Genomic DNA, 20763 nt, shown 5'->3' with positions numbered 1-20763 from the left:
GTTAATTTCTGGAACTCAACAAAAATATAATTTAAGGTATTGTAGTCAGGCATATGAGTAGAAATGTCGAATGAAGACTTCCTACATTGCATCCAACATTTGGGTGGAAAAAACATGGCTTTGTATCACTGTATCATCCACAGGCATGAGCTAAGAAGAACAGCAAGCAGGTGGAATCAAAAGGCAACCGATATAGAACAGCATCTTCCATTCAACCATCCTTTTTGTACTCTTTATCGCCATCACGCAAACTTCTGTAATGAATTTCATGACCTTCTCTAGAATTCAGATATTAAAGCCCAGATGCAATAATCAGCATTGTTCCATCTGGAATACTGGGGGTGACTGAACTGGAATATTTCACCTCGGTAAAGAGAATGTCAGGTTTCAATTATGACTGCACATACTGGCTACATCAGAGCAATCCCGCACACCTAGAGCACCTCTAACAAAAATTCTGCTATTCACTAGCTCACAGACTTCTCTCAGACTCATTAAATTCATTCCTGCTGTATCTTAAATAGTGATTACTTATATAAAATCATCAGAATGGTGCCACAGTATAAAGACCTTCATATGTCGCCTTGGTAATAAATTAGCTTTTCAGACTTTCCTGACACTTTGAATGACACCATATTAAGTTGTATCAGGTACATAAAAACCAAGTGGAGAAAAACTTAATTTTCAAAGCCCTTTCTCAAGGTCACTTGGTGGACATTCACTGTGTTTCCATTGTTACTGATTTTCCAGTTGTTAGAGAAAAAGTTAGATGGGCTGAATTTTCCCACAAACACAGTTGTTTTGAGCTATCACTGATTACAGTTACAGAGGTGTGACTTATTCTCACAAAAACTTTTCCATGCTGACCTGGAATAAGCTACCTAGGAACTGGTAACAACCTAGTGTGGCAGCACAATCACCAGAGAGGAACCAGAGCCAAAACCCACATGGCTGCAACTAGACCACCCATTGAGACAGGTCTCCACAAGCTGTACTTTTATCACCAGCCTGCACCCCAGATGATTCCCTATTTCCACCACCTTCAGTGCAGCTGTGAAAATTCTATCCCTGGTCAGAAAACAAGGATGCTATTCTAATGCCTCTCTAGCTGGGAGAACATTCAGGAGGCAAGAGCAGGAGACAAGTTGTCTGGGTTTCACCTGTATTGCTGACTAGCTGAGGCTGCAGACAAAAATATTCCAGAGGCACAGCAGGATCCAGAAGAATTAACACCCCTTCCCTGTTCCTCATTGCTTATTCACCTGCCAGTATGTACAGGCAGCATCAGCCTGACTGTTTAACTCAGTATAAATTACACAGTGCTCAAAAGAGTCGAGCAAAGCAGTGAAATGAGGACAGTGACTTAACATACAATATGGATACAGCAGCCTGGAGCCTGCGTGGGCAGGGAGGCCATAGGAGTACCATGTCTAAAAGTAAAACACAGATAAAGCTTCCCAACATGCTACAAAGATACTGCCAGACCATATCTATTACCTGATATGAAGCCATCAGAGATGTAATGAGAAAGGAGAAAGGAGAAAAGGGGGAAGGACGAAAGGACAGGAACCAAAAAACCCCACACAACCTCCTCCCCCACAAGATAAGTGGGGAAAAATACAGATTACATTCCTCATGCCAACTGCACGTAACAGTTAAATGATTAAAATATTCACAAAACTCTGGCAGGTTTTCTTCCCCTTGACTAATGCACAAAATACATTAGGCTTACAGTACCTAAAGAAAATACATATTTTATATATATATGCATACTTTTACATACATGCATATATAATGCAAACTTAAAGAGAGAATTTTACCAGCAATTTAATTTGAAATGGAATTATTGTCATCATTTTTATAGCAAACTTAATTCTGCATATTTCAGCACACCACCCAAGAAAAGCTGGTTAGTGCTCTCAGAGGTGCTGGTTTTGTTGGTCTTGCTGGCTTTCCTTCAGCCCCACGTGGGTGGAATTCTAGGCATTGGCTCTGAAATGTTGGAAAGAGAAAAGTACAACTGTAGAAATTCACTTACTAACACTGTGATCTGCTGCTTTGTATAAAGAGGAAACAACAAATGTTCTGTTTATTTTTCACAGCCATTGCTATTCCTTCTCTGGTGAAAGGCTTAAGGCATATTTGAAAAATATTTATTTTGGGAAAGAAATACTGGGACAACTATGAAAAACCCCATAGCAAATAAAGGATTTGGTGTATTAGGGACCATAATTAACATACATGTTTCTGTGGGTTTGAATACTGGAATAGTTTAATTTTGTTAGCAAGGGATTTAGGCAGTGTTGAAGCTCTGTTTAGTTCCTCACCAAAGCCATCTGCAGGAGTCACTAACCAGAAACCCAAATACTATCTCAAAACCCTCAAAACTTACTTTTGCAGCCAGTCAATGATCTTCTTCTTTGTTCTGAGGTGTGGCAGAGTGTATTTCTCCTCTCCATCTTTAAAATATTTCAAAGTAGGAAACCCTGAGATGTGGTATCTTTCTGCCAGCGCCTTGTTGACAGTAGCATCGACTGCTGCAAGGACACCCGGACTCTGAAACAGAGATCACTTACTGTAAATCCCAGCCACATACACACACCCCTTCAGCAGGACACAGTGGGCTTGGGGGCAATCACTCATGGTCTGGGTTCCTTTGCTGCCTCCAGGAGGACATAGTCTTAAGCTGTGCCAGGGGAGGCTTAGATTGGACATGAGTAAGAATTTTTTCACAGAAAAGGTGATTAGACACTGGAATGGGCTGCCCAGGGAGATGGTGGAGTCACCATCCCTGGAGGTGTTTAAGGAAAGACTGGATGTGGCACTTGGTGCCATAGTCTGGTTGACAAGGTGGTGTTTGGTCATGGGTTGGACTCGATTTCAGCGGTCTTTTCCAACCTGATTAATTCTGTGATTCTGAGCACAGACATACAGAAAGACAGAAAGGACTGATACAAAACCAGGAAGGGACATACTATGGACTAAATGTAACCAGAGTCTTACCTGTTCCCCTCCCATTTCTGATAGTATTGTCTGTATATAATTCACTTTATAATGCTTAAGAGCCGTTCTCAGAAATTGCATTTCCTCCCACAAATCCCTATTTCTCCCAGAAGAAACAAGCACTGCTAAAGACAAGTTTACAAATTAATTCTTCCCTAACTTGTGGGCATCTTTTTGTGGATCACTTTTAGATGCACAGAAGAACAGGCATTCGTAGAGTGTGATTCATTGGGTCTTTGTTTTTCTCATCTCCTCCCTCTCCAACAGCAATAAAGGAACTCTAGATGTCTCCACAGAAGATGCTTAAAGTATGGGGGAGACTAATTCTACTTCTCCTCCTGCATGGCATACACAGCACGAGACCAAATCAATAACACTAATACTTGTATTATTGGATCTCTCTTCTCCAGAGAGCTGATGGAGCACTTAAGATGAAGCTAATGGAGCGCTGCAACCATTAAAAACAGGGTATTTGAAACAGGGATCAACCCCTTTTGGTTTTTTCCAAATCTAATTCATAAATAAAAGCCTATGTTTCTTCACATTCAGTGCCTTTAAGTAAGGGGAAAAAAATCCATTTTTGGATTTGATCATATTATGTATAAGGCCTACAGCAGAATACATAAACATTTTTCGATTTTGTTTTCGTTCAAGACAGAATGTTCTTCCTCAGACTTTGGCAGGGCTCATGCATTAGCGATGAGACTGTACTTTGGAAGCACATTTTGAAGGGTCCTGTGGGAGGATGAGAACAGCTGAATTTGTTGTAGGGAGAAAAGTCACTTTTATTACTCTAGTTATTTATTACTGATTATTTGAAGGATTAATAAAGGAAATTAGCTTACATCACTGGTTACATGGAGAAACTCTGCAGCCTTCTCATATTCTGGCTTCATTTTCTTACAGTGCCCACACCCTGCCAAAAAACAAAAATACAATTAAGTTGTATACACCATGGTTATTCATTGACCCATCCAGCCATTATCAAAATCCAAAACCATGTGGTAAAGATTTACTTGAATTTTGTATGCATTTGTAAAGCCTTAGTATGATACAGGATTTTTTCCAAAATGGCCACAATAGTTTAAACAAAGAACTTAATCTATTTAAAAAAAAAAAAAATTAATAATAATAATACACCCCCTGATTTCACACCCACACCTTTTTCCTTACAAAAAGTACTATAAATATTTATCAAGCCCATTGCTTCTAGCATGCTCTTAGGCAAGGCACAACTTCACCCATTTCAGCTTCCAAATCTTTATCTGCTTTAAAAAGAAACAACACAGCTCCTCATGTGACTTTGTGACTTTCAGTGGAGGCTTACACTAGTACAGCTTAATAGAGTAATATAATTTGAATTCAACTGCACTGATAATAAGCCCCGCTTTACAGTGCTGCAGCATGTCCCCCTAGCAAGGATTTGCACTGATTTAATCACATCAGTGTAATTACACCACCACATATGTTCCCAACATAAGCAGGGTCTGTAAAACCGAGATAATGGTGCTTTCTCACTTGTGAGAAGTTCTCCAGAGATCTGCCATTACTTCATTGCTAAGTGCTGACATTACAATAAAATAAAATGAATGCATGAGTGAGAAAAGCAGACTTAGAATAAATTATTTGGGTGTAAATTAAACTGCTTTCAGCTGGTGTAGCTGCTTGCAGGCCCAGGTGAGGTTCCTGCAGCGATGTGAAGTTACACTTTGGTACCTCCAGTGTGATGCTGGGCCTCAGTGACAGCTCCTTCCCTGTCCCCAAGGGACTGGCACAACGGCAGCCTCCCCTGGAACAGTGCACAGGGACGGAGTGGCCGGGATGGGCACCTGGCATGGCCAGGGTCAGGTCTGACTGGAGGTGCAGGGAGCTGGGACAAGGCGCTGGCACAGCCCCGGCACACTGCCCTCACCTGCCCAGTGCGCTGCAATCCCAGTGCAGTGCCTCGCTGCACCTCTCCCTCTTGTCTGCAGCAGCAGCCAGCTCGCTTTCCTGAGCTGTTATTGTTGGAATGGGCACTTGAAAACCCAGACTTCGCTGAGCTTTTGGAAGTTGTATCAGAAGATACGGCTAGAAATGTGTTTCAATGCATGCCAGCAAAAGCCGACGCTGAGGTGTGTGGGTAACAGGGCTGGGGCTATTTTTACACCATTGTCCAAAAGAAAATAAACGAAAGACTCTGAACCTCAGCACTGCTTTGTTTCCCTCTAATGGGATGACTGCTGAAGCCAGCAGACACAAACCTGAGCCTGAACTCAACAAGACAAGCATGTTTTATACAGCACAAGTCAAAAAGCGTTTGCAGCCAAGAGGCGATAAGACATCCAGGTGTAAGTAACTTCACCAGAGCAAACAGAGCTTCAGCCACCACAGCACATCATGGAACACTTTCAGGGCATGTTTATAGAACAGGGTGAACACATTTGAATAACAACTGCAAATCCCACCTAAGAATTACAGCAAATACCGAAGCGGTTGATCTCAGACCAAACCCCAGTTCAAACACCAGCTATAGTCATACCACTTAGTCACCTGCACAGAAACCACAGCATTAAAGAGCCTCATGCCATTCTTTTAAGCAAAACCCAATAATGTGGTAGGAGCAGCAGAACAAGGGGAGGTCAGCTGGTGGAGAAAGCTTTGCTTTAATTTTACACCGTGGTGTGAGAATGCTGGGAACCTGATGTGGCAGCTTCACAGGTGAATTCAGGAAGAAGCTGGGAGAGGCTGAGGAAGAGTTACTGTCTCAGCACTGCTTATCTTGGTTAAAAGCACAAAAGAGGCTGGCAAAATGATTTATTTGCCACCCACAGAAAACTTGCAGGCATATGGCTTTGTGTAAGGGGCTGACAGATCCCTTTGACACCTGCCCAAGTTGATTTATTTCTCCTTCTAGGAGCAGCGAACTTTATTCATTTTGTGCTCTTCCTCACTTCTAAACAAAGGGCATCTCAACTCCCAGCTCAGATACCCGGGAACCTCTCTGAATTAGGTAGCTTAAATTTGTACAAACAATACTTTTCTGCAGGGCTAACTTCACCCTGGTGGGCTTTACACACTGAGTCCTTTAGCCACAGCAAGGTTCATACTATGCTCTGGCCACAGTATCCACTCTATTCCAATTATATTACAATCATTAATTAGATCTGATCAACCAAAGGCATTAAACAACCAGAGTTTTCACAAAGCTATGCAGAGGGGGAAAAACCCAAACCAACAACCCAGGCATATTTTGCCCAGGAAATGAAAAAATATCCAAAGCATCTGAAATTCATGCAAGTAATATTTTGGATCAAGATATCCAGACCATGAAATGCCACTGTTCCAGGTTCTTTCATGAACATCACACAGACAGCACTACTGACTGCCACAAAGCTAACTCACTCATGCTTAAAATAAAGGGAAGAAGCATCAGATCTTTAAAAGGCACTTAAATGCAAACTGAAGTCTTCAAATCTTTATTGTGAATGCTTGTTCTACCCCTGACAGAGGACAGCACGATGTATCAGCCTGGAAAACAGTCACCACATTAAACTGAACCTGAGAGAGGGACAACAAACCTTAAGAGCTTCTCCCACAATAAATGATGCTTTTCTGGCTGTTTTTATGAGAATTTTGCCATTGTGAGCTACAGCCTGCTTTTACCTACCACTGCAGAAAAGGGGAGATACAAATTACAAGTCAGACCTACAAACTGCAAATCAAATAATCTCTCCTATGATTATTTAGCCTATCTTTGAATAATCCTGTGAAGATTGCCATTAAATTTTCAAGGCCAATGAAAAGTTATTTAAATGAATTCCAAGGTCACTGCCTCTCCTTTGATTGCTATATTAGGTTGTTCAGCAGCAGCTTCATCCCTCTGTGCTAAGCTCCTCTAGTTTTAAATGCTTTCTGTTCATAAAATGAGTGGGAAAATAACAACAACCCTACAGACCCTGAGCCCAAATGCTCCTGTGTGCTGCTGACACAATGGAAGGAGTCCACAGGTCTGCAGTGGGCATCTGTGACAGATGTGCTTCTAGAAGATGCACTGTCCTGTTAAGCATATACTGACATTAAAAGACTAAGCAAGGGAAGCAACTCATTCCATCCCAGGTGAGAAGAAAGGCTGCAATCAATACAAGGATGTCCTGTGCCTACTCCAAGCACTGCCATCCTCTGAGCCTCTGTGGGTCATGGCTGGTGGGAACACCCAAAGGTCTTGTAGGTGTCTATCCAAGGGGACTCCCACAGCCTCGTTCTTTTCTTGCAGAAGACAAGTAGCTGCCCTGGGGGTGCAAGACAGAGCTACTCTCCATCTGGCAGCAGAAACCAGTCCAGGTGCTGCTGACCAGGTCAGGACAACTCCTCTGACCTCTCACCCCTCATCTTGATCCTCTTGCACAAAAGGAGCCCCAGGCTGCAAGGGCCATGGCTCGGCTAGAAAGAGCACACAGATGAGCATAAAGGAAGTGTTACAAGACAGGGAAAAGAAGTCAAAACTTACAACAATCAGTGCTAGGACATCTGGTATGCACCCTTGCTAAACATTTTTAAAACAGACGTCTAAATGAAGCAAGAATTCTTCTTTCCCAGTTTATTTATAATCAATCTTCTCATTTGCACTGTGCAGATGGGCAGATAAGCAGCTCTTTCCTTTGGTGTAGTCACTGTCACACAGCTTAGCTCAGCTGCACCCCCAGACAGTGGTGACCAAAGGTCCCCACATCACCTTGGTCACTTCCCTCCAGAATCCCACTGCAGGGCAGAGGACAACACTTGCTCAGCACTATGTCCTTCATAGAGAGTGACCATATGCAAATGTAGAGGCAAAGGCCAAGCGTGGACAGAGCAATGCTGAAGTGAAAGGGTGAGCAGCACACGGACAAAGGAAAGGCTAACAAATGTACCAAGCAACTCTTTTTCCAAGGAAATATCTGTATTTGTTTACAGGAGCCTATTTGGCACCATGGCAAAGATTCACAACACACAGTTGCTCCAAATCTTTTTAGAAATGAACTGATACAAGCACTTCTACTGTTAAAACCAAGTTTTACAGGCAGAAAACCAGTCAAGCAGCTCCAGCTAAGCTCCTGCATATGCTGTCTTAGTGCTGGCCCAAGAATATAAATCTCTGTTTCTGTCATTCAGTGTTTGCTTCTTTCAGGTTATTATGACTATATAAATAAATGCCATGCTTTTGGTCATGTCCTCTCATTTCAAGACAATATTGTCTGAGGATCTGAAGTGTGTGTGACAAGCAAGAGATAAAAGACAACATCCAGGCAGTTGTGAAGAAGCAATTTCTGACATCAAGAACCCTAGAGGCAAACTAAATTGCAAATAAAGATTTTAAAGAATCATTATATTTCTGTCATCAACAGACTGCTCGAATACTCTTATCATGTACCAGCTACTTATTGTATCATGCCAGCTCTACATCCATCTATAGCTGCATACCAAAAATACCTCCATTAGCCTGATGAGAAAATGAATTTGAATCACAAAACAAGTCCTGCTTTCAGCAAGTGGGCCACTGGCAGTTCAGAATACACTCACACTAGATTTACGGACAACTTCAAGCAAAGAAAAAAACTGTCAAAAATTTCAGATGCATCTTTGCTCTCTAAACATTTAACACCTAGGGATGGATAACACTGTTGGTTTCTCCATTCTCAATCCCAAAGGAGCAGTGACCTCTCACAACAGCAGAATAGCCAGTTCTTACATGTGCCCCATTGTTGATCTTGAACTTGCACCCCTACATATAAAAGCAGGAGTATCTACATGGAGCAGGGGCGACACAATCCTTGCAGCCACACACAAATCCCAGCCCTCTTATCACCCATGCAAGAACACAAATGTATTCTCTTCTGCCATGGAAGTCTGTAACACACAGAGACTTCTAATGCATCATGTAAAAGAGGATCTCTCACGTCTGACATGAGGCAGTTTACAGTTCCTTCGCCGGTACAGGAGAGCATAAACTACAACAGCTGCAGACTCCCTTGCATAATTTAGCCATCTGCATTGCAGACATCTGATGGAAAATCATCCACAAATTTGGCAGGGAGGGAGGATGACAAAAGCAGCTGTTTCTCCCCATAATCACAGGTACGATTTGCAATTGTGTTGGTTGCATGTTCACTTAATAGTCACAATAGCCAGAGCAGTCAGGCCGTGCCAGGATCTCCACGTTTCTGCTAAAAAAAAAAACCCAAAAAACCAAAAAAATCCCCCAGAATCATCTTAGGAAGAATCAGGAGCCCAAAGAATTTTGCACCACCTTTTCCCTCTGGGTACTTACTCCCACCAAACCATCCATGTTCTCACCAGCAGCACCGTGCACCCAGGTATAATTCCAGATACTTAAACACAACGAGGTTTTAAGACTTGATGCCTTCTTATAAGAGATGCATCTTCAACATCTTTAACACAATACTGAATTCAAATTTCCAACAGGTAGCGCACACACAAATCCAGACACACGCCACCCCCAATACCATACACTTAAAGGCAGGTTTGGTTTGACCAGGCACTACATTGCTTAGAGATCAGTGACAAGCAAACAGCTTTACGGCTTTACAAAAGACAAAGCCTGTGAAAGGTCAGCCTGGAAAAGACTCCGAGGAACGAGAAATACAGCATTAGGAGAAAGACACTTAAGCAGTCTGGATTATTGCAGTCATGCTACGCTGCTGCGGTTGCAGCCTAACGCCGTGGCTGCGTGGGCTGCACGGTTCATCCCAGCGACCGGAGAGCACGGAGCGACTCGGCCCCGCCGTTATCACCATCTCACTGCCATTACCATGAACTCAGACTGCAGCAATCTGTGCGTGCAAGGAGCTGTGCAAATCCAGTCCCCGCATGGGCACACAGAGGAAAGTCTCTGCCTGCTTCCAGGAGCCCTTCAGTGTGAAGGTGGGGCACAAAATCTTTACAAATTGGTCACTCCTCTTCCTGTCTGTATGACTTGATGAGGTGGTAGTGACCCAAACCCAGACACCATCTTGTCTTTTCTATGGTGGCGTAATTTATTCCCTCCCAGCATCACTGAAACTGCTCAGAAGAGTCATAACAGTTTTAGACAGTTGTAGTATGAGTTAAAACTATTTACTTGTTTTTGAAAAAGACAGTCAGATGCATTACATGAATCAGATCAAACTGAGAAGAGAGCTTAACTATACGTGTCCTCTGGGAAACCTGTCTGTATCCGTGTTGTGTTCACAGCTCTGGCAGAAGGGCCACCTTTAGCCAGCAATGGCCCTTGGCAGGGGAGGGCTCAGCACACGGGGGACAAACACGGAGCGGGTCCTGCAGGCTGCCTCCATGGGATTTAAAAGACAGCAGCTCTGGTGAACTGCACAACACACACTTTCACCTTCATTTCTGGTCACACTGGAGCATATCTTCTTCTGACTCAGGCTCAGGGTAAAGGGTGAATATTCTCCAAGACTAACCTCAGCCACAGGCTGCTGCCTCCCAGGGATTCCTGAGAATCAAGCAAGGAGAGAGATTTCTGCTCTATCTTGCCCCTCACTGTGCACTCTCAGCTTCTGAGCTCACAGGGGGCCGTGGCTGAGCTGGACTCCTGACAGCAGCCTTTGAAAAAATACACCCCATCTGCACAGCACAGACTCCAGCATGCATCCAGGAACAACCTTTAACCTAATCATCATTTTTACGTAAAGTAAACTAAAACCAAGAATCACATGGTTCCTTATTTTCATTCCAAAGGTGGTTTCAGCTTCCAGCTGCTGGAGATTACATTGCTTGTATATACCAAAACTGCATGGATATACCCTCTTACTCAAGACTGTGGTGCAACTGATAGAAATCAGTGTTGGGAGATGATAGTGCCTCCTGCCATACCTCTTGGGAAGGAAAAGAAATGAAGGAAGGTGAATCAGCTGGTATTGGAAGATATGAATTACACTTCCTACACCAGCTCTGAGGAACATGGCCCTGAGTAGGTGTTGAAAATTAATCTTCCCCTACTGAAATGTGAGACAACAGCATGGTTGCCTTAAGGTGAAACTGTTGAGTTTATGAAAAATACCACCAGAAAGTTTCCTTCTCAATTAAGCCAGAATTATTCCACATCTAAAAAAGACTCCCCCCTTTCTCCATTGCCAGGTGAACAACAACATTTTACTTTGAGGAGGGAAGAGAAGCTGCACTGCTTTCCCTCACACTCTTACCCCACTATGGAAAACTTTCTGCTTTGGATTTAGCAATGAAAATGCCAAAGAACACGGGTTAGATGAAAGAGCTTTGAATGTTCAGCTCACAAAAATAGCATAACCTAAGAATTACTTCCTAGGATGCAATTTGTGTAAGACATCAGCAAAATGGATGCAACGCAATGAGATCTTCCTAAAAAGGTACATCCCAAAGAACTCAAGCGTAGGGGGCAGGGAGGTTAAAAGGAACGGTGGCACTGACTGTTACTGTGAAGATGTCTGGAAAAGACAAGTGTCAAGAAGAGATACTGTGCAGAATGCACATTTTTTGTCCAAAATCACAGCAGAAGTGGCTACCAGCTGAGACCTATTCACCTATTTAGGAGAAGCCTGCCGGCACGGTTGCCAACCACAAGCAGTCACAACTCCAGAAGACACAGCCCCACCATCAGCACAATGCCTCAGTGTCCAGGCAATGGATTAATGTATTAGTAACTCAGAAAAATGGCATCACCTGCCAACTCACCATCTGAAAGGGCACAAGGAGCAGACAGGCAGGCAAGCAATCTTTCACTCTAGGTTTCTCTGTTCACTATTTGCCCTTTACGTCAGTTCTCTACCTTTCATGGAATAAAAGTTGAAGCCATAAAGTATTTAGGAAGATAAACTTGACAGTGAAAACTCTACTGGTAAGGATTCAAGTAGCAGAGATACTGTAAGGCACTTTCCAAATGAGAGCCCTGCACAGTATATTGAGCTTATCCAAGTGAGGAAACTAATTTATTTCAGAAAAAATAAACCTGGAGTTTAATTCTTAAAGCTAATTCCTACTGTTAACCCATCATTAGAGGCAAGCAAAGTAAACCTATAAAAATAAGTTATGCTTCACTCCTATCAGAACTCATCACAAGAGCATTAAGGGCTTACATGTACACTGGGGTCAAGCTTGCCAGGATGACAGTCACCCAATTCACACACTCAAAAGTGGATTTTTAACACCTAAAATTACTTAAGTCCTCTGAAAGGCCCCTCTGAACACCTAAGTAACTGACAGCAAATACCCAGAGAATGGGCCAGTCCCTCTTCAGCTGTCACCTCAGCTGCTCCTTAGTGCTCCAGCAGCTACAGGCTGAGTCAGTTGGTAAGGACTCGTTAGGAGAGAGGGAAGGCAATAGTAATGTGAGAAATGAGGCAGCAAATCCCCAAAGAAACTAATGTTCCCTTCACACCACCTGCCACACATTCACATGAAGCTTTTTTTCTGATTGGAATAGCCTTTGCAAACATCTTCTTTAATAGAGAAACTAATTGCTCCTAATTGGAGGCGAGCATACAGCAATGCATTTTGAGCAAACCTCCCAAATTTCACAACCACCAAATATCTACATTTTGTCTCCTTTCCTTCTTCCTTTACCTATACCCTACATTCTGCTTTCAATACCCACAACTGCTACCAAGTAAGTTATTCAATGTACATGCTGTATCCCCCGAACAGCATCATGCCATGGAGCAAGTCAAGATCCAGCCCAAAGGTAGAGCAGCCCAAAATACCCCAAGTTTGCCACTCTTCCTGTTGTGAAGCTCAACTAGAGCAAGTCAAGGCTCCTCCCATTTAGTCCCGGCATGAGCTGTAACCAGGCTGTGAGTCATCAGCTCAAGCTGCGATAATCTTGTCTGAGCTCTGTGCTCACCCAGCAGCAGATGGAGTTTCCTAAACTTGGGGGACAAAAAACTGCTGTCTGCCACAAGCCAGGGAACACCAAAGGCAGAATCCTACTTCCTCCATGTTAATCAAGACTTTGCAGTGCTCATATGCCTGCCATATCTCAATTCCTGCAATACTGGAGCAGCTTGCAGTCTGGCCATGGCTTGCTAGATAAAACTCCCATGCAAGGTGAAATGTTATCTCCACTTCACAGGTTGGAAACCGAGACAAATATTTAGTGACTTGGGTCGTGACTGTACAAATCAAAGCAAGGCAAAGAACTGAACTTTTACATCTCCAGGCCAAGGCTATCGCTCTTATCATCAGATCATCCTTTTTTATGACCATACCCTGCTCAAAGCGCACAAGCTGCTTCAAAAAGACAATAATCCCATACGAACTGTGTGTGCCAGTATCAAAAGACCAACAGAAAAGAGACAGTGGAATCAGTTGTTACTGTGTTCGCCCCTTTCATTAGGTATCCTATCAAGTTATACTGCACAAGCTAGTTATTAGGATTTTTATACTCTTCACATGCCTATTTATATTAAGTACCACTAAAAACCCATACTGACTTTTTAGATCCTTGAGAAACATGAGTGGTACTGTCATTAAAGAAAAAATCCATGTCAGGTTCTTCATTTTCCTGGATTGTTGCCTTTCCAAGAACTTCTGCTTTGATGTGTGATTAAATCTCCCTGAAAATAATTTCTGTAATTAGTTTAATTACAGGTCACTGCTCTGGCAGGTCACTGTGCTGAACTGTTCACACCCCCTAAGATTTTTGGTGATATTCAAATATATGTAGTATTGAGCAACATCTTGTTGTGGACTTCCACGCTGTTACATAATGAAGAACCCAGTCTAAGAAGAACCCAAACCTCCTCTCTCTGAAATCAACAGTCAGGACTTGCTCACCTCTGGAAGCAGATTCTGAAGCTAAGAATGTACCCACTTCTAGCTGGTTCACATGAAGAATGTATCTGCTCCAGAAGCCTTCAGGAATGTTCAGCTGAGAAGTACATACGTACAATGCACAGAAAGTTGGCACAATTTATGCCTGTACAGGAGCATTTTATTATACATCCCATTAAAAACACACTAAGGCAACATTAAAATTAGGAGCCTATGGGACACAGAGAGTCAGGAAACATGCTTCTAAAACTGAAGCAAATCTTTTCTCTTCAACAATCTGTCCAGACTCTTAAACAGCAACATTCATCATCCGAGTGCCCTTGCACAACAATTCAGTTTTTGGTGATGAAGGCAGTGCAACAGCCCATCCTGACATCTGCAATGCTCCACCAAAAAACCCACCAGAGACAGGCACTGCCTGTGACCCACATAACAGTCCAGAAAGTTTGACTTGTTCAAAGCTTTCTATAATTGCTCTGAAACAAGGAGAACATTTTCACAGGGTCTGGTATGAACAGGACTGAGCCCACAGCAAGCACCCTGACACATAAACGTCCCCTTGTGTATCTTCCTATGGACTAGTATATAGCTGTACCACAGGGATATGGCATCTGACCTGATTCCAAATGCACAACCTGCCTTACACACCACAAACTTCCAGTAATCCAGACCTGCACAGGTTCACCAAAACCAGCTTCCCACCTACCTGTTGTTTGCCTTTATCCCAGAGGCTCTACATCTGAAGGCAGATGCCAAAGGCTCTCTATGTAGCCACTGAACACAAACAACATTTTATTTTAAAAATCACGTATGTCATATATGACAGGGACAAAAAAAAATTAAAGGATGTTTCCATCCATGTTTATTGCTGCTGGATGTTTGGATAACCTACAAGCCTTTAACCTCTACTGGAACAACTGTGTTGGCTGACATTAAAAAAAAAAAATCTTTGATTGAATCATGAATTAGCATGGAAAAACTTTATTTATTTACAAATAATTTAATTTCCTTATTTAGCACAGGCTGCCAATGTTGGGCTGCTGCTGACCTGTGCTAGAAAGGCAATTTTTTTCAGGCTGCAGAGTAGATTATTCCTCAGCCTTTTCAACTTGTGGCCTTTCGGTTGATGCTGCCAACAGACATCCCAATTAGAGCTCACAGCATCATAGCTTGCTTTCAAAACAAACCAGTGGGGGTCTGAAAGGGAGACATATTTATTTATAGTTGTAAAACATGGTTTGAAAAAAAAAAGATTTGATTTTGTGCACACATTTTGGATTCACTTTACTTCATATTTAAAGCGAGCAATGGATTCCTACATCCCAATTTCACCATGTGCAGCAGTAAGAAACAAAACCAAGGCCACTGAAACCAGTGATGGTGCACTGGCTGTGAGAGATCCAAGTTCACTACTTGGTTAGAAGCTGAGGCCTTCTTCTTGTACTGGGCTAATTGGTTGGGATTCTTAATAATGAGTTCACAAAGTCGCTTAAAGCCCTGGGTTTTAATGCACCCAGGGAGGAGGGAAGGAGTGAAGGGTGTGAAAAGCTGTTTTTCAAAGCCAAATTGATAAAACCGCTCCCTGTGCAATTAAAAACCTGAACAGCTGAATAGATGACTTTGGAAAGCAGCAACTGCATAATTTATTGGGTTGGTTTATAAAGGGAGAGAAAATATCCGAGGACAGGAAAGGAATTTCACGGACATTTCAACAACACATGAAAACTGTGGTGCATTTTATCATTTCAAGATTTATTTTTGCACTCCCTTCCACTGGGAGGAAGCAAGCAAAGGTCTGTTAGGTTGCATTTTCCCTGTTTTCCCTCTTTATCACTGGAGGAAAAACCACAATGGCTCCAATATCCTACTAAGGATATGGACATTTTTTCTAACCTTACCTCCTGCAATCAGCTTATATGGTCTCTGAAGGAACCCTATGAAGGGGACTGGGAAGAGCACAGGTTTAACCTGAACTTAAGCTCACATACAAGGAAGAAATGTTGCAGGAAAAACATTTTAATAGTTTAATCCTTTAAAAAGCAAATGCACACTCACATTAACAGTACAGCCAAAGCACTTTTTTCTCCTCTGTTTGTTACCTCTAGCATCAGTACCAGACCACAAACTTTGGTCTGGCTGATGGGGTATGAGAGAGGGTAAAGAAGCCCCAAGCAAACATCAGGGGTGACTACAACCACCAATCAGCATCAGAGACTCCTCAGATCCGTGCTTGCTGAAGGTACACGGGGAGGTTACAGCTCATAGTGGCACCAGGACGTTATTCTGCATTAGGCTGCAAGAACAGGTATGCTTTAATGTTAGCATGTGTCTCTTGTGAATGAGACACAGTTAAAATGTTAGCAGTGTCTCTTGTGTTAACAAAACATAATGAAAAGTAACTCCTGTGCATGAACAGCAGACACTGCTAGAAACCATTTCTGAGTTGACTTGAATTTCAATCCTGGACTTCAAACACCTTTCAGTGGCATTTGAATTGACTTAACAGTGACTTAGTTGGGTTTATTTTGTGACTGAGATGTGACTTGGAGAAAAATGCTGAGGAAAATGTAGAAAGGACAAATGTGTAGGAGGTTTATTCCTTTGACAAAACAGTCAGAAAGACTGCAACCCTCACTAATTTGGCAAATATTTTGGGCAGAATTATTTTAAAAATTGCATTGGACTCAGCAAACAGTTTGATGAGGAAACTGAAAACACAAACAGGGCTTTTTTTTGTGATCAAGTGACTCCGGAGCATTTTAAGTCCCAGTGAATACCCATGACACTAAAGCATTTAACAACACTTGACTGGCAGCATAACCCATATTTAGAGACATTCAGAACCCAGCTGTCATCTTGGGCATCTAAATAAATCAATCAGCTGTAGGCACAGATATCAAGAAGCACACACAGACATGGACTCTTTATTCTCATTGCTAGCAGAAGCCTATCATAAGCAACAAGGCTGCCTTTAGTTATGTTATAGTACAGAAATAACTCTGGTTGGTGCAATAAATCCTTTGTTGTAGCCTCAGAAATAGGCCTGCTAACACAACTCTGCTATCTCATGTTACCAAATACGATCAATCCAAGTAAAAACTCCAAATCCTTTGGGAAAGAGGGGCCTTTCTTTGTTCTTTTGTACAGTGCAGGAGAATTCAGGTTTTGGGTACAACAACAGATTGAAAAAACACTTCAGATGTCTGCAAGACTCCAGTCTGAATATATCCAGGATAACACGATTTACGAAATTTCAGCAAAATGCTTAAGTAAGGAGCACAACACTGCACACACCCTTCACAGATGGCTGGGGAGGAGAGTGCCTTCAGAGCCTGACTGGCTGGGTCACTATTTACCTATGCTAAATATTCAGATTTATTGAACATCCTCTTAAGGGCTTTACAAAGGAGTTTCAGCAGGTTAAAAATCCTGCTCTGTGTCCCCAGTGACCTGTGAAACAAAAGCAGGATGAACTCATCCTGCCCACCCACACTCACCCACATGACCTGAAGCAGCACATCTTCTGTTTAATGGTTGTGATAAACTACTGCATAAAAGGTATGGTGTCTCTAATCCCAAGAGGTGCAAGCTGCATGCTGCAGACCTTCCTGATGTGTTTAAAACACACTAGGCTGCTCTCCTTGAACTTAGTTATGCCAGGCAGCACTTAAAATGCTGCCATGCCTTTGACTAGGCTAGTAAGTGCAACTGTTTGTAAATAATGACAGTGTGGTCCTCAGGGATGATCATTAGTAGCCACAGGCACGGAGACCCAATTGGCCACATCCATCACAGTGCCTAATGGTGCAGTTCACAGGTATTTACCTGGGATGTGTTTGGTTCAGCTGTATCTTCAGCACTGGGGGCAGGGGAGCAGATAAAACGCTGCCAATTCCCCACTTTTCCATCTTTTCATACTGCACTCTGTTAATGCACTGGCCACCTGAATAGGCAATTAAAGCATCACTGAAATAATTCTCCTCTACTAAAACAGCTCCTGGGATAGAGTTCATTTTCTTCACAGTAGCTGGTATTAAGCCATGAGTTGGATTTGTTTTGGGAACAGTGTTGATAATTCAGGGATGTTTTAGCTATTGATGAGCAGTGCTTACAGAATCCAGACTTTTTCTGCTCCTCACCCCAACCCACCAGTGAAGAGGCTGGGGGTGTACAAGAAGATGTCAGGGGACACAGCCAGGACAGCTGACCCCAAATGACCACAGGGATATCCCAGACCACATGGTGTCATGCTCATCATACAGAACTTGGGGAAGAGGAAGAGGGGGGACATTTGGAGTAATGGAGTTTGTCTTCCCAAGTCACCATTATGTGTGACAAAACTCTGCTTTTCTCGGAATGGTTGAACACCTGCCAGTAAAGGCAAAGCGGTGAACAAATTCCTTGTTTTGGTTTGCCTGTACATAGCTTTTGGTTTTCTTATTAAACCACCTTTATCTCACAAACCCACGAATTTTCTTGGCTTTGCCTTTCAAATTCTCTCCCCCATCCCAATCTGAGGGAGCAGCTGTGTGGGGCTGAGCTGTGGCTGAGGCTAAACCATAACAGTGTGCCAGAAAAACTCCAAGTCACGTGTGTGTTGCGTGGTGACACAGGAGTTAAGTACTTGCTAATTCCAGGCCAGTGTTGAAATCCCTTTGATTATTCTTAGTTACTTAGAAGTATATCCTGTGTTATGAGCCTATTTTATAGATGTTTTGACATTTTTTTTTATTAATACATAATTTTTAGGAAAAAACTTCCTCAGCCTGAGCTACCAAGGTCAAAACAAGTAAGACATTCACTGGTTTTACCACTTCTTTTACTGGAAAAATTTATCTCCTAATATTCGTAAGGTGACACCATTAGCACATTTAAGAAGTGCTAAGAGAAGAGCTTTTAATCATGGAGATAACTGTTTATGATAGTTGTCTGTCATTAATTAGTTTGCAAGCCTTATATTCTGCTGAGGATGCCCAGAGAGGATTCTTACAAACACAGATCTTTTACACATGTACAAGCTGGATTCTGCATGTAGGCAGAATTACCATTACCACCTGAATGTAAATAAAATGCCCCAAATATTCGACTTGCATTTAAAATACAGTTGTTCTGGCAAAGAACACTCTTTATCCCAATTCTGAGCAGCTGGAAAGTGTTATCAGAAGATTGCAACAGCCCAGTTAAGGCATTTGATTTACTTTTAAAACAGCATTTGCCAAAGTACTGCTGTACCTTAGTGCAGAATGCTCCTTAGTACAAAATATACCTGTCTGGAAGCACCCCTCCTCTCAAAACAGGTCACGCAATATTGTTATCCCTAAAATTGTGTTACCTGTGTTCTTGAAAATACTAAAAAACCACTAAAAACTCAACAGAATCCTACTGAGATTTAAAACTAACTTGAACTTACTATAAAATTTGATTGCAATTGTATGTATTCATCTATTTTTAATCTGGCTTCCTAAAGGATTAAATTTTGCAGGGCCAGCTGTTGATTTCTTCCCCCTCTTCCTCCTCCTGAATACACGACTGGACTCCTTTGCCCATTTACAAACTCAAAAAAAGGCAAAGCTTTAAAATACTACTAGATCTCTAAACATGCTGAGATCCAGGGCTAAAGAGAAGGGATGCTTATCCCATGCCATTGTGCAGAGAGAGGGAGAGGAGGCAATTTAGGAGTTACATTTGTGCTTGGCAGCAGCTGCTCAGCAAGAGCACAGCTGCCGAGGAGCAGCAGCCCATGCTGCCACTGGCACACCGGGGTGCAGGGAAATCTGGGGAAGGAAGGATTTGGGTAACGAAGGATAACTCCTGAGCAAACCAGGCCTCATCAGTTCTGCTACTTGTGTTTGGGGTTTCAGAGCAGGAGTTCATCTCCGGTCCCACTTTCATTAGTACAAATAATCCAGGGAACACAGCAACAAAACAGCAGTCAGTCCCCTGCTTCAGTAGACCAAATTCTTAGACACTTCATCAGGCAGAGGAAATTCATTATGGTACGTTTTTCAAATGAGTCTTATGAGCAGACCTTCAAAAAAAGGCATTTTAGAGCTAACTCCTGCTGGCACAAAGGGAAGCAGGATTTCAGCCTCTGTGCCAAGACCCTCAGCTGTGAGCACACAGTCTGCCTCCAGAGCCCTAACCTTTAAATCTATGCCCTTGAAAATGAACATCTCACCCAAGTAGTACTGCCAGCACAGCAGCAAGAGGAGAGAGAAGCTGTGTGTCATCCAGCATAGCAGATTCAAGCTTGAACTGTCCATCACAGACAAAAACAATTGGAAGAACCAGCTGTGTAGCTGAAACAAGTTACATCCACAGTGAACAGAGGTTAATGCACTCTTCTCTTCCACCCAACAGCATACAAGAGAGAAGCGTGGCTGGAACAGCTTCCTGAAGTCAACCCACTGCATTTTACTGCTCAAGCTAAAACCTCAAGTCATGAAAAAGATCAGTTCAATGCATTCTCAGCAGAACAGTAAGTAGTATCACCACCTACTCTGCATTAGTTAACAAAAGTCCTGAGGACTTTCTAAACTTAGGTCTACTTTTGGCATAGTTCAGCACAATATATAATGGCAATCATCCCTTACATTGCCAGAGAAACTGTGGCAGAGGAGTGAAAATGCTCAAAATGACATAACAGCAGCCATGGACAAGAACCCAGGAGCTCATGGTTCTCAAGTTGAGTTGTTTACTCAACCAGAGTTCTGCTTTGAAAGCAAACAATACTGAAGAGAAGTTGAAAATGAGGAATCATGCTGTAGAGTGATGAGTACTCAGACTATTTATGCATCATTACACTCAATTATGTTTTGACTCAGCCTACAAAGTGTCCCTCTTCCAGAAGCACATCTCCATCCTAAATGTGAAGTCACCAACTTCACAAACATTTCATGCCTTGTGTATTTAACAATCATCACAAACAAGAAAAGCCTGGACTTTTGAGTTCATGGTTCGGTGAAACTTCCACAG

The 20763-nt window shown here is 42.5% G+C and overlaps 1 protein-coding gene across 1 annotated transcript in view; it reads right to left on the bottom strand.

Moving 5' to 3' along the window:
• The window catches only part of PDIA5 (protein disulfide isomerase family A member 5), a 97018-nt gene that overhangs the window by 26891 nt on the left and 49364 nt on the right, over window positions 1–20763 (bottom strand). The window contains exons 12-13 of the mRNA XM_082285508.1: window positions 3849–3919; window positions 2393–2556 (exon numbers count right to left, since the gene is read on the bottom strand). Coding sequence (XP_082141634.1) covers window positions 2393–2556; window positions 3849–3919 — 235 coding nt within the window. The remainder of the gene's footprint in view (window positions 1–2392; window positions 2557–3848; window positions 3920–20763) is intronic.

This window comes from Coloeus monedula (genome assembly GCF_965178545.1).
Source record: "Coloeus monedula genome assembly, chromosome: 7".
NCBI classification, from domain to species: domain Eukaryota; kingdom Metazoa; phylum Chordata; class Aves; order Passeriformes; family Corvidae; genus Coloeus; species Coloeus monedula.
The sequence above is the reverse complement of the archived record's forward strand: the minus strand, read 5'-3'. Positions and strand labels throughout refer to the sequence as shown.